The sequence below is a fragment of the Anarrhichthys ocellatus genome, unplaced genomic scaffold (genome assembly GCF_004355925.1).
Source record: "Anarrhichthys ocellatus isolate YVR2014 unplaced genomic scaffold, GSC_Weel_1.0 scaffold172, whole genome shotgun sequence".
Classification (NCBI taxonomy): Eukaryota; Metazoa; Chordata; class Actinopteri; order Perciformes; family Anarhichadidae; genus Anarrhichthys; species Anarrhichthys ocellatus.
Genome location: NW_022280202.1, coordinates 256,611 through 283,460, shown reverse-complemented (window position 1 = coordinate 283,460; position 26,850 = coordinate 256,611). Strand labels below are relative to the sequence as shown.

At 46.1% G+C, this 26,850-nt stretch overlaps 2 protein-coding genes across 2 annotated transcripts; both read left to right on the top strand.

The window, feature by feature from the left end:
* The first annotated feature begins 1,293 nt into the window (after positions 1–1,293).
* LOC116400452 (ectonucleoside triphosphate diphosphohydrolase 2-like) lies at positions 1,294–9,342 on the top strand. The gene is made up of 9 exons (XM_031878287.1): positions 1,294–1,433; positions 2,437–2,554; positions 3,187–3,337; positions 3,485–3,644; positions 4,515–4,742; positions 5,692–5,964; positions 7,244–7,363; positions 7,585–7,719; positions 7,873–9,342. Exons 1-9 carry the CDS (start codon positions 1,317–1,319, stop codon positions 8,077–8,079), a joined length of 1,509 nt encoding a protein of 502 aa, XP_031734147.1. The 5' UTR covers positions 1,294–1,316; the 3' UTR covers positions 8,080–9,342.
* A 5,403-nt stretch (positions 9,343–14,745) lies between these two features.
* nelfb (negative elongation factor complex member B) lies at positions 14,746–25,618 on the top strand. The gene is made up of 13 exons (XM_031878305.1): positions 14,746–15,008; positions 16,512–16,672; positions 16,752–16,851; positions 19,890–20,120; positions 20,227–20,412; positions 20,521–20,633; positions 20,714–20,816; positions 21,163–21,258; positions 21,344–21,486; positions 22,057–22,163; positions 22,298–22,439; positions 22,620–22,728; positions 23,942–25,618. The coding sequence occupies exons 1-13, from the start codon at positions 14,907–14,909 to the stop codon at positions 24,098–24,100; spliced, it is 1,752 nt and encodes a 583-aa protein (XP_031734165.1). The 5' UTR covers positions 14,746–14,906; the 3' UTR covers positions 24,101–25,618.
* Positions 25,619–26,850: the final 1,232 nt, after the last annotated feature.

The following is a 26,850-nucleotide window of genomic DNA, read 5'->3' as shown; positions in this document are numbered from 1 at the left end:
GTTTAAAAACAAAAATGAAAAGTGTAATAGAGTTCTGGGACTGAAATCTGAAAAGTGTTTTCTAGTTCTCGGTTCTTTGGCGAACATCATTATTGTGTCCTTTACCACTTTCTTGTGACTAAGATGACCTGGAGTCAAAGAAGACCATTGTAACCAGCTGATCTGCCACCGTGCTTATATCTCTACACTGCAGCCGTGGCACTGAGCTGGTTTAGGAGGGATCGCTTTAAACTACAACAGAAAGGTATCGAGAGTGCCCCAGTGTGGTTGGCCAGCTGAGTGCTGAGGACTGGAAAGACAGCAGGAACTCTCATTGGCTCAGAAGTACCTCCACTTCATAATTTACACCACTTGCTGCAGAAGGAAAGCACAACACATCATGAAGGACACCAGCAGCGCTCTGTTCTCACTGCTTCCATGTAAAACACGTTACCATCGAATCACACGCAGCGTCTCTGTGACAGCTTCCCTCCACAGGCCGGCAGGCTGCTGAACAGTTGACACATCCTCATCACACATCTTCTGTTGGGATTCGTCGCTTTCAATGATGTCAACAGAATTCCACTAAATGAGCCGTCAGCATTAAATCTGTTGGTTGCCAGCTGTTTTATGGGCTATTGTTCTCTTTTATATTTCTGTAGCAACTACATACAATCGACAAATGTTTGCTGAAGTATTGTTTGTCCAGCAGCTGAAACGCAATATCACATATTTAATATGATGTTGGGTCTTAAGTCTATGTGGGGGGGTCTGAAGAGGAACTGAAGTGACTTTAACATTGTAACAATGACCTGTTGTTATGAAATGTCATATCATCCGTAATGTTATATTGATATCTCATTGATTCTAGTATAGAAATACTGAATAATACTGAAAGCTTAGAGAGGATTGAATATGTCATTAGAACATATGATATGCCGTTGTGAATTACTAAAAGACTTTTGCATAATGACATTTTGAAATAAAAGAATGTTTGAAAATGATTTCTGAAAACTGAAAGTGATAATTATTATAGATTATAAATAAATGACTAAAGAAAGTATTGTTTCATTTACAGGATGTATTGATGTGATTATTCATGTCTGAATGACACGTTGGGGCTCCATACAAAACAGCCCAATCTCAAACACATCCATTAGACTCTCTGTGCACAAGGGTGCGTGCAGGGGTGACAGGAAGTGGTACATCTTACCAAACAATTTGAGACAACTGGCTGTCAATTTGTCAGTGCCCGCCCTTTATTTCCTTACTGGCATTAAGTGCTCACGCACTTTTATACAGAGCTGTCAGGGCCGTCCGAGCAAACAGTCTCCAGAATGGCTCTGCGCTGCTGCCACACCATCCCTGCCCTGGGGCTGCTTGTACTGGCAATAGTTGGGATTCTGCTGGTGGTCCTTCCAGCTAGAGAGATGCAGACACCACCTGAAAACACGGTAATGAAAGAATGATTGAAGTTTTGCACTCATCTCATAATCTTTACTGTATTATGGACTGAACAAAAATTGTAATTTTCTTTGGCTGAAGGTGACTTTCTGAGGAGAACATCCTATATTTCTGTTCAAGCCTTCCTCTGCAGTACACTCACCATGATTTGCACCGTGGTTCTGTCTCTGCATCAGGCTCTTTAGTGATGTACACAGAGTTATTCACAAGTTACAGGAAGATAAGAAACTTTAGATTGGGGTCCACGGTTTAAAAAGGTGTTCCAATGTAATAGTGTTATACGATACTATTTTAAAATGTAGCTCAGCACATTCCCGCCATGCGATGGATGTTAGCCTGAATAATTAAAAGGTGCTTTGCAGAAACAAGACAAGACAGAAAGAAACAAAAGATGTGAGGTTTGTGCTTTTTTTGAGATTCATTTAGAGAACATTATTCATGTGCTCTTCCTTTTGTTCATAAAGACTTTGAAATTGATTTCAAAAGGGTATAGGAAATGATCTCATTTGTGCTGCTTTTATCCTTTACAGAATAATGCTTGAATAGAACTTGATGCTTTGAAGTTGACATTGAAATAGAGCAGACAAAGGGAGACAAAGTCAACATTGCTGAATGAATTAAGACACCACAATACATAACATCACCCATTCATCATCGCAAATCAGTAAACCTGTACTCTTTAGTCTCATGACAGGAAATGTGTTAGCAAAAGGAATGAGTTCAACCATAAATGGCCATAATGAGAAACAGACGATTCACTGGAGACTAGAGTCACATCCTCTCAATACCACAGTTACTGAAGCTTCACACATTTCTACCTGTGTAGTCAGTGAACCTATCAGAGATGCACTGAGATATTCCAGATGTCATATCAATATGACATATGAGCAAAGCAATATATAATGGTTACTTTTGAGCAGCATTTTCAACAGCTAAAGTGAGATATGGAGGCATGCTGTACTTTTCTGACATGTAATGCTTTGTCTGTTTCAGTACGGAATTGTTCTGGATGCCGGCTCATCCCGCACCACCATGTACATCTACAAATGGCCGAATGACAAGCAAAATGGCACTGGTATTGTTACCCAGCACAGCGAGTGTATTGTAGCAGGTGAGCTCCTCCCAGTGGGTGTGAGAAGGCTGGAATAGCTGACTCTGCATCACTGCTGTGAATCCAGGTTTGCCTGCAGGCTTGAAGCTGACACTGACAACAAGATGCTGGTGGTCAAGTCTGCGTTTTATTGGCAGAACTAGTTGTAGTTAGCTCGTCTTCTTCAGGGCAAAATAAGTATGCCATAATGCAGGGAAACTTGTAGTGTTCACAATGTTTAAACTTGCAAATTCAATAATCAAAAATGACATTCACCTCCAAGACAAATCTCAAGACATTCAAAAACCTGGTCAAGTGAAGTGAAGAGTGTGTGCTTAGCTTGGTACGACCGGAGGTACGTGAGGTACCTGAACAGACCCTTCTACCCCATACTGTCCTAGTGCTAAAGCCAGTCTCACTTTCACTTCCACATAGTTCTACAGAAACTCATCCAATGACCTTTTCATGCTCCACTTCTTCACCATAGTGTTTGAGCCTTCTTAGCTACTTCCTCAGTTGTTTCTGTTTGTTTTCAGAGTTCCCTTAGAAACGCCATCCAGAGCCTGTTTTGTCAGAAGCTCACTTATCCTTTAAGACGAGGAAGTTCAGTTTCTGAGGTCAGGCAAGCCAAAATAACTTCTCTTTCTGGTAAGGTCGAGGGATATCCAGCTATGCAGGTCTTCCTGGTGGTGCAGCCAAAAGTCTGGAGTTCTGCCTGGAACGAGCCGTGAAGGATATCCCCAAACCCAGGCACCACCAAACTTCACTCTGCATGGGAGCTACTGCAGGCATGAGACTCTTGAAGTAAGTTAAGTTCCTATTAAGACAGGATATCGCACTAATATTTCTACCACACTGCTCATCAATGATGCATGAATGCATTGAAATGGATCTTCGTTGGAATAACTTAATATATATTTCATTCCCCATTCAACACACTACGTTGTAAAGAGAAGTCAATGCCACAGAGTCTCAGTGGGTTCTGCAGGAAGTGGAGAGCAAACTGCGGTCTTACCCTTTCAATTTCAAAGAGGCAACCATCCTGAGCGGACGGCAGGAGGCGGCATATGGCTGGGTCACAGTCAACTACCTACTTGAAAACTTTGTGAAGGTGAGCTTTGACTTTTCAGTTCAACACACAGAACGTCACAAACACTGTTACATTAAAACGTCATTGTGGAGGAAGTTAAAGTGTTTGACTTGTGCAACACACGTGTCACAACAACAGAAGAAGTTGCCACGGTACATGGAGCCAGACCTGCTGACCAGGGGAGCAAAGGGGTACACAACTTCTGACAAGGTGTTTGAGTTCTAACAGGACAGCAGGCTGGCAGGATGAATCAAACTATAAGTGAGCTTTAATAAAACAAAACTGACAGGCAACACAGACTGAGGCAAAGAAAGTACAAAGGCAAAAACAGAACTTGTACAGACCAGTATGGCACGAGGAACTCAGGCAAGAAATCCGTCAAAGAACACAAGCAACAGATGCAGACGGCCTGCCAACTGAAAGAGGGAACCCACACAGACTAAGTACACAATGAGAACACAAGTAGAGTTGCTCTTAAACTGGTGATATGCTCAGTGAATAATTCAAATGACTTGTCGTCCAATCTCGTCACAAGATATTACAGCTGTCCCAAACACCAACACTAAGCCTCGGATACACTCCCAAACAGATGTACACACGGACAGCTGCGGACACCATGTTTGTACTGTCACGTGGTTCAACGCATGCGCAATAGATCAAGACTACTGGTAGCGTAGCGTGGCTGCGGACAACTGCAGACAGTCTGTCAACTGACATTGCCATAGATTCAAGTTGGTTGCCCGGTTGAAACGCTCCACACAGAGCGGCTCTGGAAGTTATTCTTGGCTGTATGTTCTTCTCCGATTAAACTCTTTTCAGTCATGAAATATTTCTATTTTCCTCCATTGATTCAAATTGTTATGCCTTGACCTTCCTTTTCTTGCCATTCAGTACGGCTTTGTAGGGCGATGGCTGAATCCAGGCAGAGAGAGGATCGGAGCTCTGGATTTAGGGGGAGCTTCCACACAGATTGCTTTTGAAACCTCGGAAACGGTGGAGAACGAGGCTAATGTGATGGAGCTGAAGCTTTACGGACAAACCTACAGACTATACACCCAGAGCTTCCTGTGCTACGGCCAAGACCAGTTCCTGAAAAGACTGCTGGCTCATCTTATCACGGTACAGTTAAAACGTCTAAAGCCTACAGTTACATATGACTGTTACAGCTTCTTCCTTAAGGATTGTGTTTCCTCTTAGACAACTGTGAGGTCAGAGGTCAAGATCAGCTCAATAAAATCATTTCTGGAGCTCATAAAAAATTCACTGTGTGACTGCAGTACAATTGACAACAAGGGTGCTTGATGCAGAGTGCGCAGGGCTAAGGGTGTACTCCACTGACTCCACCAAACTGCCGCATCGAACCTGCTCAAAGGAGTAGTGTGAGATTTTGGAAGATAGGCGTTGTTGCTTTCTTGCAGAGAGGCAGATGAGAGGATCAATACAACTCTAATGTCTGTCCTTTGAATATGAAGCTGGAGCCAGCAGCCGTGTAGCTTAGCATAAAGACTGGAAACAGGGCAACGGCTAGCCTACCTACCAACCCCTGTACCTCTCTGGAGTCTCCACTGATGGCAATCTCACAGTGATGACTGAACTCCAGGAGGAAGTAGAAATAGTCTGGTAACACAGATTATTACACTTTGGGTTTTGTATGAATTAGGCAAACAATAAATAATGTGTTCATTAGTGAGCTTTACATTTGTCGGTTGGCAGATTTTGCCCCAGTGGGGCAGAGACAGACGAGCCTTTATGCTAAGCTAAGCTAACCCGATGCTGGCAGCTTCAAACTTCTCATCAAACTCTCTACAAAAAGATTAAAACTAATAATAATTATACATATATATATATACTCATTATAAAACAACAACCTAACACTGTATAAGTTGATATTTTGAGGCTGGCAACGTAAAGAAAACTAATACATAATAGAAATATATAACTTTTGATTGCACATAGGGAGTATAAATACTGCTGGCCACTGAATATTCATCTATTCTACCAGTTTACTTGAAATTATACTTGTCATACTTGAAACATGTTTGACTTTGATCTATTTTGTCTCTTTCAGACTGCAGGTGTGACGCCCCAGGTGGCTCATCCCTGCTATCCACAACAGTTCAACACATCCATCCAGCTGGGGAAGGATGTCTTTGATTCTCCATGTACGCAGAGCTACAGACCAGCCCACTTTGACCCCCAGATGAATGTATCAGTAGTGGGCACAGGAGACTACCAGAGCTGCCTGGACAACATCACAAAGTTGTTCTCCTTCGACAACTGCACTTACTCAAAGTGCTCCTTTGATGGAATCTTCCAACCCAACGTGAGCGGAAGCTTTATGGTGAGGCAGACGTTCAAACAGTAGTTCTTACTCTTAGACTAAACATTTGATGTTCTCCTTTGTGGTGTTCTTTGCTTTTTGGATTTCTCAGTCTTACATCATTGAACGTTTTTGCTGATCTGAGTGTTGTTAAAGTTTCAATGTTGGTCCATACTGTATACCTATTTAACAGTACATTTCAGGATACAAGTAGGCTGTTGAAGATCATATACAATATAACCTGCAGCAATAACTGTCCTGTCACAAACTCTCTGTTAATAGTCAGTGGTTAGTGGCGAGTATGGCTTCTATCCATCCATACCCCACCACCAGACCTGTGGCTCATGGAATGAACGGGACTGTTGTCCGAGCTCATCTGTTATTAGGACGGTGCTCTCTACAGGCATGGTGTCCTGGAGGAGGCACAGCCTTATGGGATACGGTCAGGGAGCAAAGACCTGTACACTCGAAATGCTCGGCACAATGTAATCAGTTCTATCTGGCTATAGCCACGCTGGTTAGCCACGCTGGTTAGCCTTGCTAGAAGCGTGACTGCAGGGATGTTAATCTGAATGCCCTCCATTTTGGTCCAAACTGAAATATTTCAACAACTATTGGATGGATTGCCATCAACTTCGGTACAGACATCCACATTTCCCTCAGTATGAATAACCATAGCTTTGGTGACCCCTTAACTTGTAATTCAACCCAATTAACAGGTTAAGGGTTAGGGTTAATAATTATTTCTTTCAATACATTTGTTTATGACCAACTGCTGAGGATTTTAGCATTGCATTTGAGTTCTACCTGTGAAATAGCAGCATGCTTCCATTGTCTTCGTGACAATTAGCATGCTGACAGTAGCATTTAGCTCGAAGCACCGCTTAGTGTCGGTAGGTAGCTCTACTGTGAGCCCTGCCATCGACTGTACTCGGACATGAACCTGGGAGTGACCCTGGATGATGAATTATCTTTCTCATCAAACACGGCAGCAGTATCAGAGAGTCCTCCTGTTCAACATCAGAAGGGTCTAGTCCTTTCTCTGATCTAGGCGCCTGTCATCTCCCATCTGGACCACTGCAGCCCCCGCCCCTCTGGAGCCCCTGGAAGCAGAATTCTAAGGGATCTTATGAATGTGCCCTTTATAGATGGCAGTATTTTGTACCCCATCCTAGTTGCGGTCAATTATTTTGTTATTATATTATATGATTCATTATTTGAATGACTTTCAATCCGAACAGGATGTTTTCCAAGATGTTTGTTTGAAAACTAATGACTCAGTTTCCCATCATCTCCACAGGCATTCTCTGCCTTCTTCCTCAATCATAACTACATCGACCTGCTCACCAAAATCCCCGTGACGTCCCCCAGTCGACTGAAGGAGGCAATTCGACTCATGTGCAACATGACCATCACTGAGGTACTCATGAGAGCACGGACCTTAACGAAGAAGAACTCTCAAACATGTTCATGTTTAAAATCACCAAATAGGCCAGTAGACTCGTTTCAAAAGGGAAACAAACACAATGTATCCACAATGTATCATTCTAGAAATATCTACAGTGATGGGAGACGAGATCAAGCAAGTTACGATCTCACTAACTAACTATAAATGCTAACCCAATGTATTTCCCCTCACAGCTGACTCAAAAGACGAAGCAGAAGATGAAATACGTGAAGAATATCTGCGCCGTCTCCAATTTCGTCCAGGTCCTCTTACTGCAGGGCTACAGTTTCGATGAGCACTCCCTTCCCTCCATCTCTTTCCAGAAAACGGTCAGGAGTAAAGGAAATCAATGAAACATTTGTATTTATCAGTCTGTGTTCTAACTACGGACTACTGTCGACAGCACTGTCTGCTGGACTAAATCAGAAGGCTTGTCCATGGTGTGCTGTGGTTTCAGTGGGTCCCCTTGTGTGTCTTTGCAGGCAGGAGGAGCATCTGTAGGCTGGGCTCTGGGGTACATGCTGACTCAGAGCAGTCTGGTACCAGCAGAGAGACTGGGACTGATGAAGGCTCTGCCCCCAGGGCCCTGGGCTGGCGTTCTCTTCCTATTCATCGCCCTCCTCCCCGTTGCAATGGTATACCTACTGATGATCTACCGAAAGACAAGAACTCAAGAAGGCATGGTGTAAGAGCAAGGGGGACACACCTTCATATTCCTCCTAGAGAATGCATATGTCCGTCCAAAACCTTCAATATGTTTTGGAAAAGTTTAAATATCTGCACCAGTGTATATGTATAGCAGTGAAAATCAGTAGTGAACTCAACAAAGCAGTAAAATATGACCGCCACTATTTCCTTTGCAAATGCACTAAACCTTCTGCTTGTTTGTGGAGATTCGCGTCAAAGTGTGTAACTTACACACTGTACAGAATAAACCAAGTTTTTGGTAATTGTTTTGGATTCATTAAGTAATATTACGCCCACTCACAACATGCACGTTAGGGCAGTGCTGTTTTTGTGTTCTCTGGGGGGGGGCTGTGGCTCAGGGGTCATCTTACAATGGGAAGATCGGTGTTTCGATGCCCCGCATGTTAAAGTGTCCATGTCCACTGAACCCCAAACTGCTTCCAATATGTATGTGTGTGAATGTGAATTAGTTTAGTCCTGATGGGTCCCTTGGTGCCCTGTCATCAGTGTGAGTGTGTGTCAATAGGTAGATGATGACGTGATGTAGTGTAACTGTGCTTCTTGGTGTTCTAATGAGTTCTCAGCTGTTGAGTTTCTCCCAAAAGATGTTTTAGTTAAGTTATTAAGCTGAATAAATCTGTCACATTTGTGTCATGTATGGCTAGTGGTATAACTAGGACTAGTTAGATGCAGATACATGTTTCTGAGCTCTCCATGTTTTATATCTCAACCTGTCCTCTGGGGCCGGCCACAACATGTGCGGTGATTGTTGTTCCTCTGCAGCAAATGTCTTATTGGTCACCAGTTAGGCTACTATAATGTCCCCAAGTGCTTAAAGTCATCTGAAGCCACCAAAGAACAATTAAACATTTCTGTGGATTCCCGTTTCTGATCATTATTATTTCTCAACATGTTAATAATTATCATTCATAAACACAAATACTTCTAACAAGTGACACATTCAACGTTCAGCATTCAGCCAATACAGCAAACTCAGTGGTTTGCAATTAACCACAAAAAAGTGAATTTGTCCTTTTCTCCGCAGAGCATGAATGAAGTACGGAACAATAGCCTTCGCTGGTGACTGTTTAACGGCAAAAGTTTCATCATTTGGTTTTGAAAGCGACTTTTGGGACTTTTTGATTTGGCGGTTGGCATGAACTGGTTTGTGACTGGATTAGGGGCGCAAACAGGAAATGGATGAGGATGATGATGTGGGTTGTGATGGCTGGAAGCCAGTCTCTGGTGAGGAGGACGGGAGAGAACAGGAGGGGTGAGGGAGGTTTGAATGGGAGTCAAAATAATAAGAGAAGCTTGGAGGGAAACAGCTCTGATGAAGGAAACAGAGTTGTTCGAAGGAAGATTGTGAGGGAGGAATTTAAAATGATCCTTAACTTCAGAAAGATGAGCATGTTGGTCTGAGCCCCATAGCTCTGTCTAGAATTGAGAAAGAAGATCAGAGAAGTGGAAATGGCTAAAGTCTTGAGGGACGGAAGCTTATTGATGATATGTAAAACGGAAGAACAAAAAAACAAAACTATGGATATAGAAAGTCTGTAAGGAAATGATAAGTGAAAAAAGATCTGTGAGTGAGAATGGAGAGACACGAGGAGTGACAACAGGTATTCCTGTAGACGAGGACCTCGACAAACTCAAACAGAGTGTTTATGGGGGAGAAGTGAGCAGAATGAAGAGGTTGTAAAGAACAGTTGAGTTTCAGGACTCCGTACCTCGTTCCCGGTGAGGCCCTATGTCCCTCCCCCGCTTCGCTGCTATGCCAGAGGTTTGGACATATAGCAGCAGTTTGCAAAGGGAAGCAGAGATGTCCCAAGTGTGGAGCGGGTCACAGAGTGGAGGAGTGTAAGGATAATGTACAGGATAGATGTTGTAATGGTGGTGGCCAGCACAGGGTAACATATGGTGGATGTGAAGTCAGGAAGAGGGCGGTGGAAATCCAACAGGTGAAAGCAGGAAACAACATCAGCTATGCAGAGGCTGTGAAGAGGCTACAAGGATAAAGAGTAATGAATGAAACACCTAAACAAGTTCTGAGAGTAGAGACAAGTCTGTCCGAGGAAACCAATACAGCACTGACAGTGTTGATCCTGTTTATTGCATATATGTATGTACTGACCAAGTCGAACAAAAAACAGAGAAACTCTAAGTAATAGTGAGGGGAGCTGAGAGATTTTTTGGGATAAAAGAAAGTTCTTGGGAGCATAAAGACTCTGAGAAGATGGGAAGCCAGGAGGCCCAGTGGATAGGACCGTATGATTGTACTACAATGGAACGCAAGAAGCTTATTAGCTAATGGACAAGAGTTTAAAGGACCAGAAATCATATGTGTTCAGGAAACCTGGCTTAAAGCAGCATTAGACTTAGTTATTAAAGGATATGATAGTATTCACAGAGATAGAGGGGGGGGGGGGGAATGGAGGAGGGTGTATAATATTTATAAAACAAGGAATACAGTTAAAGTTTTGGAGAAAGGAACAGAGCTGGAATATGTGATGATTGAAATGTGGACAAGAGAAGGAACGATTAGATTGCAAACTATTACAACCCATGTAAGAAACTTGTCCGGGAGGTCTTTAACTCCCACCTCCGGAAGAACTTCTCACACATCCCGAGGGAGGTTGGGGACACGGAATCCGAATGGACCATGTTCAAAGCCTCTATTGTGGATGCGGCCGCTAGGAGCTGTGGCCGGAAGGTCATCGGTGCCTGTCGTGGCGGCAACCTGAGAACTCAGTGGTGGACACCGGAGGTGAGGGAAGCCGTCAAGCTGAAGAAGGAGACCTTCAAGGCCTGGTTGGCCCAGGGGTCTCCTGAAGCAGCTGACAGGTACCGGCAGGCCAGAAGGGCTGCAGCTGCGGTGGTCGCGAATGCTAAAACTCGGGCATGGGAGGAGTTCGGGGAGGCCATGGAGAAGGACTTTCGGTTGGCCTCAAGGAGGTTCTGGCAAACCATCCAACAGCTCAGGAAGGGAAAGCAGGGCTTACCCCAGGCTGTTCTCAGCAGGGGGGGAACTGCTAACCCGGATGGGGGACATTGTCGGGCGGTGGAAAGAGCACTTTGAGGAACTCCTAAACCTGACCAACATGTCCTCTGCAGAGGAGACAGCGCCTCAGGACCTAAGGGGAGGCTCACCCATATCCTGGCAGAGGTCGCTGAGGTAGTTAAAAAGCTCCTTGGTGGCAAGGCGCCGGGGGTGGATGAGATCCGCCCTGAGATGCTGAAAGCGCTGGACATAGTTGGGCTGTCCTGGCTGACACGCCTCTTCAATGTCGCATGCGGGTCGGGATCAGTGCCCATGGAATGGCAGACCGGGGTGGTGGTTCCCATCTTCAAAACGGGGGACCAGAGAGTGTGCTCGAATTACCGGGGTATCACACTACTCAGCCTCCCGGGGAAGGCTTATGCCAGGGTGCTGGAAAGGAGGCTCCGAATGCTTGTCGAACCTCGGATTCAAGAGGAGCAGTGCGGATTCCGTCCCGGCCGTGGAACAGTGGACCAGCTCTTTACCCTCGCAAGACTACTGGAGGGGTTCTAGGAGTTTGCCCAACCAGTCTACATGTGATTTGTGGACTTGGAGAAGGCTTTCGACCGGGTCCCTCGGGGGTTCTTGTGGGGGGTGCTGCGGGAGTATGGGGTGCCGGACCCGTTACAACGGGCGATCCGGTCTCTGTACGACTGCAGTAGGAGCTGTGTCCGCATTCTCAGTAATAAGTCAGACACGTTCCCGGTGGGTGTTGGCCTCCGCCAGGGCTGCCCTTTGTCACCGGTCCTGTTCGTGACTTTCATGGACAGGATATCTAGGCGCAGCCTCTTGGCGGAGAACGTCAGGTTCGGGGGTCTCGGGATAGCCTCTCTGCTGTTTGCAGATGATGTGGTCCTGTTAGCCTCCTCGGATCATGACCTCCAGCATTCACTGGGGCGGTTTGCAGCCGAGTGTGAAGCGGCGGGGATGAGAGTTAGCACCTCCAAATCTGAGGCCATGGTTCTCTGCCAGAAACCAGTGGATTGCTCTCTCCAGGTGGGGACGGAGTGCCTACCTCAAGCGAAGGAGTTTAAGTATCTCGGGGTCTTGTTCACGAGTGAGGGTAAGATGGAGCGGGAGATCGACAGGCGGATCGGTGCGGCTGCAGCAGTAAAGCAGGCGCTGCACCGGACCGTCTTGGTGAAGAGGGAGCTGAGCTGGAAGGCAAAGCTCTCAATTTACCACTCGGTCTACGTTCCTACCCTCACCTATGGTCACGAACTCTGGGTCGTGACCGAAAGGACAAGGTCGTGGCTACAAGCGGCCGCAATGAGTTTCCTCCGTAGGGTGGCCGGGCTCAGCCTTAGAGATAGGGTAAGGAGCTCGGTCATCAGGAGGGAGCTTGGAGTCGAGCCGCTACTCCTTCGTGTCGAAAGGAGTCAGCTGAGGTGGTTCGGGCATCTAATTAGGATGCCTCCTGGACGCCTCCCACTGGAGGTTTTCCAGGCACGTCCAACTGAGAAGAGACCCCGGGGAAGACCCAGAACGCGCTGGAGAGATTACATCTCCCAGCTGGCCTGGGAACGCCTCGGGATCCCCCAGAATGAGCTGGAACATGTTGCCGGTGAGAGGGAGGTCTGGGTCAGCCTGCTTGGCCTGTTTCCACCGAGACCCGACCCCGGATAAGCGGAGGAAAATGGATGGATGGATGGAGCTAGAAGGGATAGTGATATGTTGTGGAGATTTTAATGCTCATAGCACATTATGGGGTAATGGTAATGATAACAATGGAATGATAGAAGAATTAATGGAGATAAAAAACCTGGTGTGCTTAAATAATGGAACTGGGACAAGATGTAACATCAGAACAGGGACAGAGCCGGCAATAGACCTTACTTTAGTATCTGAGTTAGCTCCTGGGAGGTAATAAGAGGAACAACGGTAGGAAGTGACCATCATCCAATAATGAGACAGAAGGACTACAGAAATGGTCTATCAGCAGTGCTGACTGGGATGAATGTAGAAGGGTTAGTGATCAAGAGATGGAGAAAGTGTGTATTAGTGCAGATGTAGAAATGATTCTATTTGTGAAGCTATCAGAGGCTGTAGAGGAGTCCGTGCAGAAGAAGGGAGGTGAGCATGAGAAGAAGATGATTCCTTGGTGGACTAAGGAATGTGATGAAGCAATTAAATCTCGGAATAAAGCTTTCAAAGTATTAAAAAAGAATCATAGTTTTCAGAATCTTACTGATTATAAAAAGTTGCAAGCAAATGTAAGGAGGATCATAAAAATACAAAGAAGGAATGTTGGAGGACATTTTGTAACTCAATAGGAAGAGAGAGAACAATAGATACGGTGTGGAACATGATGAACAGAATGAACGGGATTAAAAGAGAGTGGTATCCAGTCCTCAATGATGGTGAAACAGCAGCAGTGAGAGATGCAGAGAAAGAAAAACCTTTGTTAAAATACATAGTTCAGATACTATTGGTGAAGAAGGTAAAAGGAAGGGAAGCTACAATAGTGGAGAATGAACATGTATTACAGCAAGAGGAAGATACTAATGATCTGCTAAACAAGCCTTTTACAAAAACAGAACTGAGCCGATGTCTCAAGAAAACCAAAACGTCGGGGCAAGGACCAGATTTATTATATCATGTTAAACAATCTTAGTGAATCTTCTGAGGATATATTACGCAAATTATATAATAAAGTTTGGGAGGGTGGCAAATTGCCTCAAAGCTGGAAGGAGGCAATTATAGTCCTGATACGCAAACCCGGTAAAGATTGTACGAACCCAGGAACTATAGATCAATAGCTTTAACATCCAATATCTGCAAAATAATGGAGAAAATGATAAATGACAGATGAATATATTATGTAGAAAGTAAAGGATATATATCCAAATACCAGAGTGGATTCAGGAAAGGGAGAAGTCCTTTAGATCCAGCTTTAAGTTTAGAACATGAAGTTATGAAAGCAGGTAAACAAGGGAAGTGTTGTGGCTGTCTTCTTTGACATAGAGAAAGCATATGATATGATGTGGAGAGAAGGGTTACTAATTAGACTCTGCAAGTTGGGTATTAAGGGGCGAATGTATAGATGGATAAAGGATTTTTTATTAAAAAGATGTTTAGAAGTCAGAGTAGGAAAGAGCTATTCTGGAAAGGTTGGTATTGAAAATGGAACGCCTCAAGGTAGTATAGTCAGTCCATTACTATTCTCCATAATGATGAATGATGTGCTCACTAAAATTGAAAACTGGAGCAAAATCTGAAGTCCTGTTGTACACTACAGTACACATGTTGTAACATTTTAATAAAGTTACATTTAAAAAAACATCTTTGCAATATGTTTTTACCACCCCAACACTTCATTTATTTAAAAAATGAATAATTAAAACACTTTTTTTTCTCCTGGGTCTCAGGAGGATGGATATTCTGCAAAATAACTCAAACAGTGAGTGTCATCAAGTACTATTTAAATATCTTAGATTCATTCATATTATTAAGAAAACATGAGCCCGTTGTTTTGTTTTGTTTCTTTTAATTTGTATATAAGTACCAGACATCCTGATCCACACTCCAGACCAGTAGGTGGCGGTAATGCACCAATTCATTGTTTGCCAACCGCCAGTAAACCTCAAACAAGAAGAAAGAAGAAGATCCGTCGCTGGTGTTTCTGACGGACTGTTTACACAGTTACAACACCGGAAGTTTCCTTTGACTGCATAGAGAGCGTGATGTGTTGGAGTATTGTGTAGCAAGCGGGATCTCTTCGGCTAAACATCCACACGGTGGAGTATTTAAGCCCCACGTAGCTCTTGAAGTCGATGATAAAGCAGCAGAATGTTCGCGGGGTTGCCTGAGCTGGGGATCTCCAACGGAGAGGACCTGAAAGAGACGCTCACCAACTGCACGGAGCCGCTGAAAGCCATCGACCAGTTCCAGGTAACGGTACCCGGGTTCTCCAGGACCACGCTGTGTGGTCATGTCGTAACGTTACACTTCGAATAACGTTACCAGTCGGATGTGTGAGAGGACTAATGGTAACTCTGTGTTTTGGAATAGCCGTTCATGCTTTTATCTTGTAGAAAGCCTCTTTAGTTTAGTGGATGGAGAACGAAACGCTCTGAGAGATCCTCCGAGCAGCTGTTGAATAAGAAGAAATAAATCAGAAGTCATTGGTCAAAGAAAGTAGAAGCTTAGATTGAAACAGGAACTGCTTCCTGTTTCAGTGTCAAGAGCTTCACAATAAAAGCAGGCTGGAACGAGCTGAAATTAACTTGAGAAAAGCTCTTCTTCACACTTAACAATACAAACAGAAGGTTAGTCTAGGGTTAGCACTGTTGGACGTTCCGCTGAACTAATCACAGTTTAAACCTCTCAATCAAGACTCACTCCATATGTAGAGCCCGAGTGTACCGAGCCCTGGAGCGCTATGCTCAAGACCGGCACACCAGGACTGCCTCCTTATGCATATGCAAATGAGTTCGTTTCACGATCAGTGTGTATTATCTTTATTGACAAAGTAGCGAAACACATCGTCTTCTATCTATCTTCTCTTCCCTTGTTGGGCTACATGCAAGGCTTTAGAAATGATGGTGATGTGATTTCGTATGCTGATGCACCCTGAAACTGATATTAGCCCCAACATTAGCCCCAACATTAGCCCCAACATTAGCCTCAACTGAAAAGGCTTTTGTTAGCTTAGCCACCGTAGCCAGTCTGACTAACCAATAACCAAACGCAGATGTGCACACACTCACACACATGAGTGAACACAGGTGGAGATCAGACACTGTAATAACCTTCTGTAGGAGAAGTCTTTAGGTTTTGCCTTCTCTTCCACTTTGCGTATTAAATATGCTAATATGACACCATGCAAACATTACATTACAGTCATTTAGCAGACACTTTTATCCAAAGTGACTTACAATTCAGATTCTGTCACACGGTAGGCACAGCTACGGGAGCAATTTTGGGGTTAAGTGTCTTGCTCAAGGACACATCGACATGCGACTAGTCGGGGATCGAACCGCCGACCCTCTGATTGAATGACGGCCGTGCTCTCCACTGAGCCACAGAAGACAGAATACTGCCTCTAGACAGGCTTCTGATAGTAAATAAAATGTGTCCGCAGGCTGTTCCTGCCGGGTATGAATAGTTGGATAGTTCTGATGGGACCTTGCATGGTAGCTCCTGTCATCAGTGTATGAATGGGTGAATGATGACATGTAGTATTAAAGCTGTTTGAGTGGTCAGAAGACTAAAAACCATATGGTCCCTTTTTATATGCCAAATTACTCTAAGCCATTTCCATGGTGTGTCAAATGTCTTAAGTTGTGTTGTCTAGTTGATATCAGCCATTGCACATAAGCAAGGAAACATTTATTAAGCTGGCTCTGACCAGCCACAGTTACAACTAATCCCTGATGCGTTACATGACTGCAGATGGAAAATGGCATCCTGCTGCCAACCCTCCAGTCTGCTCTTCCCTTCCTTGATCTACACGGAACCCCTCGGCTGGAGTTCCACCAGTCCGTCTTTGACGAGCTTCGGGAAAAGCTGATGGAGCGAGTCGCCACCATTGCAGAGGGCAAGGACGAGGACAGGTGTGTCATTGAACTCTGAACGTTGAGTCATGTTTTGAAGGAGCCAGCTTGGATGCTATTGTGCTCTGTTTTCCTACAGATATGGGAAGCTTGAGGAGCTGCTGGAGAAGAGCTTTCCCCTTGTCAAAATGCCGTCCATTCAGCCAGTGGTAATGCAGGTGCTGAAGCATCTACCCAAGGTAAGTGTCTTCAGGGCCATTGCTTTCCTGTTAAAGCAAAGAAATGGCGATATATCCCAAGGTGTGAGCAATATTGACATTTAATCAGCAGTGCTGGGGCCACGGTCTCAGTGTATTGTACTGTGTATTGTAGCATTAATAACGTGTATTACAGTCACAGAGTACAGTACGTTTAGAATATATGATGCCCCATTCAGACCGACGGGATGCAGGTCTAACCTGGAGCGGGTTGCACCAACTGGTCTTCACTAAGCCCGGTCCTAACTGCTAAGTCGGTCTTTGTTAACGTTGGTTGCACTAGCCTTACTACTCCCGGTTTTAGCCAAACACTTTCATGTGACTGCCCACGCAGCGATGACTGTTGCCTAGCAACTTGCTAATGTGTAGAGTTCCAGCCGGCTAAGTTTAAGACCGGGCGTACGTCCTGCAGGTGCAACCGGCCACTGGTGGTTCTCTGAATGGGGCAGGGAGCGTCAGCCTGAGGTTGCTTTGGTGACCAGGGTCCATGTTACCGGCGTTCTATCGACGATGTTAACGGCGTTCTATCGACGATGTTAACGGCATTCTGTCTACCGGCGTTCTATCGACGATGTTAACGGCGTTCTTTCTACCGGCGTTCTATTGACGATGTTACCGGCGTCCTATCGACGATGTTACCGGCATCCTATCGACGATGTTACCGGCGTCCTATCGACGATGTTACCGGCGTCCTATCGACGATGTTACCGGCGTCCTATCGACGATGTTACCGGCGTCCTATCGACGATGTTACCGGCGTCCTATCTACCGGTGTTAATGCCGTTCTATCTACCGGTGTTAATGCCGTTCTATCTACCGGTGTTAACGCCGTTCTATCTACCGGCGTTAACGCCGTTCTATCTACCGGCGTTCTATCTACCGGCGTTCTATCTACCGGCGTTAACGGCGTTCTATCTACCGGCGTTAACGGCGTTCTATCTACCGGCGTTCTATCGACGATGTTAACGGCATTCTGTCTACCGGCGTCCTATCGACGATGTTAACGGCGTTCTATCTACCGGCGTTCTATCGACGATGTTACCGGCGTTCTATCGACGATGTTAACGGCGTTCTGTCTACCGGCGTCCTATCGACGATGTTAACGGCGTTCTATTTACCGGCGTCCTATCGACGATGTTCTATCTACCGGCGTTAACGGCGTTCTATTTACCGGCGTTCTATCTACCGGCGTTCTATCGACGTTAACGGCGTTCTATCTACCGGCGTTCTATCGACGTTAACGGCGTTCTATCTACCGGCGTTCTATCTACCGGCGTTCTATCTACCAGAGTTCTATCGACGTTGTTAACGGCGTTCTATCTACCGGCGTTCCATCGACGGTGTTAACGGCGTTCCATCGACGGTGTTAACGGCGTTCCATCTACCGGCGTTCTATCTACCGGCGTTCTATCGACGATGTTACCGGCGTTCTATCGACGATGTTGCCGGCGTTCTCTCGACTGTGTTAACGGGGTTCTCTCGACTGTGTTAACGGGGTTCTCTCGACTGTGTTAACGGGGTTCTCTCGACGGTGTTAACGGGGTTCTCTCGACCGGGGTTCTCTCGACCGGCGTTCTATCGACCGCCGCTCTATCTACGGTGTTAACGGCGTTCTATCTACGGTGTTAACGGGGTTCTCTCGACGGTGTTAACGGGGTTCTCTCGACTGGCGTTCTATCGACGATGTTAACGGCGTTCTATCGACCGCCGTTCTATCTACGATGTTAACGGCGTTCTATCTGCCGGCGTTAACGGCGTTCTATCTGCCGGCGTTAACGGCGTTCTATCTGCCGGCGTTAACGGCGTTCTATCTGCCGGCGTCACATCGACGGTGTTAACGGCGTTCTATCTACCGGCGTTCTATCGACGATGTTAACGGCGTTCTTTCTACGGCGTTCTATCGACGTTGTTAACGGCGTCCTATCTGCCGGCGTTCTCTCGACTGTGTTAACGGGGTTCTCTCGACTGTGTTAACGGGGTTCTCTCGACGGTGTTAACGGGGTTCTCTCAACCGGGGTTCTATCGACCGCCGTTCTATCTACGATGTTAACAGCGTTCTATCTACGGTGTTAACGGGGTTCTGTCGACGGTGTTAACGGGGTTCTCTCGACCGGCGTTCTATCGACGATGTTAACGGCGTTCTATCTGCCGGCGTTAACGGCGTTCTATCTGCCGGCGTTCTATCTGCCGGCGTTAACGGCGTTCTATCTGCCGGCGTTAACGGCGTTCTATCTGCCGGCGTCACATCGACGGTGTTAACGGCGTCACATCGACGGTGTTAACGGCGTTCTATCTACCGCCGTTCTATCGACGATGTTAACGGCGTTCTTTCTACGGCGTTCTATCGACGTTGTTAACGGCGTTCTATCTACCGCCGTTCTATCGACGATGTTAACGGCGTCCTATCGACGATGTTAACGGCGTCCTATCGACGATGTTAACGGCGTCCTATCGACGATGTTACCGGCGTCCTATCGACGATGTTACCGGCGTCCTATCTACCGGTGTTAACGCCGGTCGAGAGAACCCCGTTAACACCGTCGAGAGAACCCCGTTAACACCGTCGAGAGTTTTTATGCGATATTGCTGGAATTTATTGAATGTGATTATTGTACATTTTGTAGCCGTCTTCATTTCAATATAAAGGAAAATGTCTAAAGTTTTAGTCCTCATCCCTCATTAGACAATAATAGTAAAGTACAATAAGTAAATAATGAGCACAAGTTTGAGTCATTGTTATACGGTGCTCTCCACCACATCACCAGACACCAAATGGGAATGCGTTTTGGAAGAATGCTGTCCGTCCCTCCACACACTTGGAGAATGTGAAGCTGTTCTAGAGGCCCGGCGTGGAACAACACGCGTACATTGATTTGTGCAGTGACTATATTTTGACCCTCTGGGAACCTTGAATGTCCGTATCAAAGTTTATTAGGTATAAAACAAGTTGTTAAGCCAAAATCTTCAAATTGGCTTTGCAGAAGTGCCCCTTAATCTTCATCACATGCTCCCTCCTGCAGGTGCCAGAGAAGAAACTGAAGATGGTGATGGCTGACAAGGAACTGTACAAGGTGTGTGCGGTGGAGGTGAAGAGGCAGATCTGGCAGGACAACCAGGCTCTGTTTGGAGATGAAGTGTCGCCTCTCCTAAAGCAGTACATTGTGGAGAAGGAAGCCGCTCTGTTCAGCAGCGACCTCTCCATCCTGCACAATTTCTTCAGCCCCTCCCCCAAAGCGCGACGCCAAGGCGAGGTGAGTCAGTCATCAGATTAGATGTCTCTTAAACAAGAACCAAAGTCTTTGAGGCATGAATCTCTGTGTGAAGAGATGGCGCTGTTAAGCTTTCCTGATGTTCCAGGTGGTCCTAAAGCTGACACAGATGATCGGAAAGAACGTGAAGCTGTACGACATGGTGCTGCAGTTTTTAAGAACGCTCTTCCTGCGAACGCGAAATGTCCACTACTGCACGCTGAGAGCAGAGCTGCTGATGTCTCTTCACGACCTGGACATCAGTGAGATCTGCTCTGTGGACCCCTGCCATAAGGTGAGGATCACTTATGGACACCATCAGACCACTGAGGAGCCCCAAACCCTGTGTTTTCTGTGTTCTAGCATTCTTTCTCCTCTCTGTCTCTGTTGTGTGCTGTGACAGTTCACTTGGTGTTTAGACGCCTGCATCCGTGAGAAGTTTGTGGACGGCAAGCGAGCCAGAGAGCTGCAAGGTTTCCTGGATGGAGTGAAGAAAGGACAAGAGCAAGTCCTCGGGTAAGGGATGAGGGGAAGGGTTATAAACAGAGCTGTTCATACCGGATCAATGCTTGAATTTATCTTTCTGTGCGTTCCAGGGACCTGTCCATGATCCTGTGTGACCCGTTTGCATGCAACACCCTGGTTCTGAGTATCATGAGGAACCTGCAAGAACTGCTGAGTCAGGACGCTTTACCCAGGGTGAGCATGCTGTGCACGAGGACACAGGCGACATGATGCACAACCATGCCGATGGTGTTCTACTGACTGACTGGTGACAGGGATGCAGCTAGAAGCGTAGTCGGCACTTAAAGGGGACTTTGGTATTATTCAACCCCGTGTCTTCCTTTAGCTTCATCCAGCCTGATAGTCACTGTCCCTCCCTCTCTAATATGCATGTTTCTGGATTATTAGTTCTTTAAATGACAGCCACTGTGAATGCTGAAAGGCAGAGAGTTTGTCCACCACAGTTCCTTGTGTTTTCACTGTAGAGTTCCCTCACACACAGCCCATTGTAAGTCCTTCTGTTGTGTCTGTTTTTGAACAGGACAGTCCGGACCTGATGCTGCTGCTGAGGATGCTGTCACTGGGTCAAGGGGCGTGGGACATGATTGACAGCCAGGTCTTTAAAGAGCCTCGTTTGGTACGTAGAGTGTTCACCTGCGGCGTATGTGTGCTGCATTGCTTCATAAACTCATAGATGGATCTTCCTGTGTGCCTGCTGTCAGGACTTGGAGGTGGTGACCCGCTTCCTGCCTGCCATGATGTCAGTGGTTGTTGATGATCACACCTTCACTGCAGAAAACAAGCTCCCCGGTGAGGAGAAGAGCTCGTTGTCTTACCCCACCACCCTGCCGGATGCCTTCAGCAGGTAAAGACCTGCAGTCCCCTTCACCATGGTGGGGTCAGAGGTCGATGGACGAGCAACCTGTGAAGTGCTTCAGTACATGTTTGTTTCTTATCATTACTGCTGCACAGCTATACGATAGGACACTATGTCATGTGTGCAGTGTTTGAGTCTAAGACAAATGTCCCAACTGGGACAATACAGTCCATCGTCTCGTATTATAAATATCACAGGTGAACATCAAAAAGCAACAACATGACTTTTATTCAGCTGTTACTCAAGTCCAACAAAGTCACTCATCTGTCTGACTTGACAGGTTGAAGTTATTAATAAAAGCATCCTAACCGAGCACAGACGGCTCCGGGGGGTTCCTGTGTGCTGATGACTTCACAGCTGTAACGTGAACATGCTCACAGCCAGAGTGCATAACAGCAGCCTTCATGAGACTACTTCTGTGGATCACAGCATGACTGTGAGACAACACAAGAATACTACTACCACAGACTGGACAGTCAAGGCACTCTTTGTAGTGTTCCTGTTCTTGTGTGATAAATGATGAAGAGTGCCTCGGTGAGACGTGTTGCTGTCCCTCAGGTACCTGCAGGAGAACAGAGTGGCCTGTGAAATGGGTCTCTACTACGTCCTCCACATCGCCAAGCTGAGGAACAAGAACGCCCTGCAGAGGTTGCTACCTGCCCTGGGTGAGTATCGCTCAGAACACTGTGTGGGTCAGCAGCTTGACCCGTTGAGCAGTAAGTGACACGACTACAGTCAGCAGTAGAAGACTGTGTAGGATCGACACGTCAGAATAAGAGCTGTGTGTCTGCTGTTCCAGTGGAGACCTACAATGACATGGCCTTTGGTGACATCTTCCTGCACCTGCTGACCGGACACCTCACCCTGCTGTCTGATGAGTTCGGATCGGAAGACTTCTGTTCAGTAGTTTTCGATGGCTTCCTTCTTACTTCTTTTTCCAGGTGAGCTGATTCTAGCAGAGCCGATAGTGTGACTGACACACACACACACACACACACACACACACACAGCTTCAGACAGCAGGCTGGTCCCGTCCCTTCCACATTATTCGTGTTACATTTGACTCAAACGTCTCCGCCATGTCTCCTGATTAATTTTGTTTGTGTCTCGATATGTTCCAGTAAAGAGAACGTGCACAGACACGCCCTCCGGATGATGCTGCATCTACATCACAAAGTGCTGCCGTCGTGTCGGGAAACCTTGGTGAAAACTCTTGAACCTCCAAAACAGGTTGGCTTCATTTCTACATCCAGCTTGTGCTCAGCAGTGAGCCGGGGTTGTAGTGACGGGCGGAGTGCTTTAACAGACCTCGTATACTTCAGCCCACCGTGAGTCCTGATCCCTCGTTGGTATCGGTCAACTCCTACGATGAAGGAAAACGTTCACGTAGTTTGAAATGGTGTGTATAATAATTCCATGACGGCTAAATATGTCGTGGTAAATGATACTAATATTAAAATTCATTGTAAGCCAGCATCTTCTTGTCTATAACAGAACAGCGGCCACTAAACCAGCTACAAGGTCTATTGTGCAGCGTCCAGTAGGAATGCTTGTTGTTGCCACTGACCGGCTCCGATTGTTATCATTAGAGACTCGTTTATACACATTTTATCACTAAAAACATGTCTTTGTTCTTCTGTTTATGGAGCGACACAAAGACAAATCTAAAGACACATGATTACAGACTGTGAGAACCTGTGACTCTACATATCCACAGAAGGAAACAAGGATGTTGAACTTGGCGTTATGTGACAATGTTCACATTTCTGTTATGTACACAGATAAGTACACATTGAAAAAGATCTCATCTACATATTCAACATAACATCTCTATAGTTGTCTCATTATCTATTACTTTACATTTTGACCCTATTCACCTGTAGATGCTCCCGTTAACAAAGACACTGAACATTATTGATACGTATCATGAAGATGACATCATAGAATCAAAGTGATGTTCAAACCAGTAAACATGAGACGCATGTGTTCCTACATGTGTCCACTGACTCCACCAGAGAGGAGACCTGAAGGGATGACAGATGCTTTATTGAATGTTTCTTTTGATGACACAGCCTCACTTTAAATACATGTGCATGCTGTCTGTGATCAGGACCGCTGTGAACAGGACGCAGCTGTTCTTCTGTAGCCGGTAGTTCCTCCTCTTGATAAGCTGTCTATCCTGAAACTCTGATATCTAACATCAAGTGAAGTAGTATGTCCCCAGAAACGTCCCAAACACCAGCTTAAGTTCAGCCAATTTCAGACATCCACACATAGGACTCAGACTGACGGATATATGATCTATCCACGGAGTCACTTCAGTAAGTTTCACATTGCAGCTTTAAAACAGAGCAGTTGTGTGACAGAGCAGCCCTCGGGACACATGTCAGCGTCTGGACGGAGTGTTTAATGTATGTACTGACACTTTGTCTGGTGACCACAGAGCAGCGAGCCAGTGAAGGAGCTCTACACTCAGCTAACAGAGAAGCTGGACGCCCAGAAGAGGAGCCCTCCACCACCAGATGAAGCTCCATCCCTGGACCTGGGGCTGCATCCAGTGACTGTCCCCACTGCTGCCTCCACCCCAGCCACGCCTCTCTGAGGCCCAGCAGGACACCACAGGTCTCCGTCAGTGACTGGCTGTAAATACAGCCACCAGCTGGCTCACATTGTTCAAAGAGACGAGACATTTCACATTCTGCTTTGATCTGTGATTGTTCATGGAGGTTTATTATCTTTAGATGTTTGTCTGAGAGGCTCTTCCAGCTCCGACATGTTTTTCTAAACGTTGTTTTTGCAGTATTGGCAGAATATACATTCTCGTCGTACTTCATATGTAAATCAGTGTGTGAATTGTGACCGTTGTGCAACAAACCTGTAAATAAATGATTATTTAGAAATGCAAAGTGGTGTCATTGTGTTCCAGCCCAAGTGACGAGATGCAGTCCATCTTACTGCAGCACCTCTGTACAGATGTAGTCACTTGATGAGGAACACTTGACTATGATGTCTGGTTTCTATAGACCTCAATGGGCCACACATGTAGGCAGTGTGTCTTACTAGGCTCTACATACTGAAGACAACTTTAACACTGAAGTGCTCATATCTAAATGAATCTAATGCAACCAGCGTCCATAGATTCACACTAAGTTATGGTCTGTATGAACCATATATAGAAGATGACAGGAAACCTCACTTTAGGTGTGGTAATGAATAAACAAAACATGGAACAAGTCAACAGGATGAACATTTTTAATGAGAACTGCTCATTTGAACCAGAAGTGTGTGTAGCTGCAGGATAGACTCATTAAACTACACACAGCCTACTGTCGTCTTCTGACCATTCAAAGGGCTCGAACACCAGATGTTCAGTGACAGAGGTCAGTGCTTTATTGGAGCTGGGCCAAACTGAAAAGATTTACTGCACACCTGCGTACAAATCCAGTGACTTGAACTTTGAAGGGTCTGGTGTCTGTAGTCCATTAGGTGATCCATGGCAGCTACTGTACAGTGTGTAGTGTGAACAAGGAACAGTGACGGGCTCTCCACCACCACCATTAAATAACAATTGAGGAGGAATCGTTTGGAAGAACGCTGCTCATCATCCACACTTTAGAATCTATGACAATCACTCACTCAAATATTTGAATTACACCTTTCATATGGTTCATTGCCATTCAAAGTGTTTTACAGATGACCGACAAGCTGACAAGACTCTTAATTGACTGAAGTTTTTTCCTTATTTTTAAGGTTGATTTTTAAGGACATTACCATTCAAATTAATATAGCGGAATAGTCAGAGCGGGGGACATTTGTATGTGTATATTGGGGCCGTTGTAGCAGTGGAGTTGTAACTTTACAAACTGCAGAGAGCAGCAGTAAATTAGTCAAATTTAGGAACCCAACGCTTTGTCCACACTAGTCAGTGTAGAAATCAAAATGCTTATTTTCTGTAACCAGTGCAGCATTAAAGCATCGTGGAATTTGCCAGTTAGCTAACTCAATTCCCTAACATGCAGAGACAACCAAAGACAACCTAATCTTAGAGATGCTGTACGTACCCAGCAGGTGGACAAAATAACAGGAACACTGTACAATCAGTGGCGGCTGGCTGATAGAGGGCAATGGGGCATGGCCACACAAAAAAAAAAAAAAAAAATTATAATAATCATAAATTATACAAATTGTCAATATTTGTGTTTTTGAACTATGGAATGTACCCAGTAATATGTGTAAAATATGATATCTGCGCAAAATATATGCTTTTCCTGCTCGTCCTCTCTGCCTGTGTGCTCGTCTGCTCGTGCTCTCCGCCTGTGTGCATGACACGTCTCAGAACGCGCAGCTAGGGGGGCTAAATCGTTTTGGCCCAAAAGAGGCGGGTCTATGAAGCAGTTTAGCCAATTGCTGCCAATTGCTGCCAATTGCGGCTCCTCTGCGAATCGCCACCTTATCGTGGTGGAGGAGTTTGAGTGGCTCAGTGATCCTGGGAGCTATATTGTCCGGGACAGGTTTCAGGGGAGCCCAGACTAAGAGCGGTTCAAAACGACCCCTATGATAGCTAGCCCATGGACTTTAGCCACCTCGCCCGGACCAGGGAAGCCGGGGCACCCTCCCGGAGCCAGACCCAGGAGGGGAGCTCGTAGGCGAGCGTCTGGTGGCCAGGCCTTTGCCCATGGGGCCCGGTCGGGCTCAGCCTGAATAAACACCATGGAACAGCCACCCTGTGGACCCACCACCCGCAGGGACAAGCATCGGGGTCGGGCTATCGGGCTATGCAGACCGGGCGGCGGGTCGGGTGCGAGGCCTGGGCATGCCGATCGCCGGCAGCATAGACTAGCTCTAGGGACGTAGAACGTCACCTTGCTAGCGGGGAAAGAGCCGGAGCTGGTGCAGGAGGTGGAGCGATACCAGCTAGAAATAGTTGGACTCACCTCCACACACAGCGTTGGCTCTGGAACCAAGATCCTGGAGAGGGGTTGGACTTTGTCCTTTTCCGGAGTTGCCCAGGGTGAAAGGCGCCGGGCAGGAGTGGGGATACTCACGAGCCCCCGGCTGAGCGCCGCTGTGTTGGAGTTCTCCCCGGAGAACGAGAGGGTCGCCTCCATGCGCCTACGGGTTGCGGGGAGCAAAGCTCTGACTGTGGTTTGTGCTTATGCACCAAACAGCAGTTCAGAGTGTCCGGCCTTCTTGGAGTCGGTGGGAGGGGTCCTGGAAAGGGCGCCGCCTACCGACTCCATAGTTCTCCTGGGGGACTTCAACGTTCATGTGGGCAATAATGGAGAAACCTGGCAGGGGGTGATTGGGAGGAACGGCTCTCCCGATCTGAACCCGAGTGGTGTCTCGTTATTG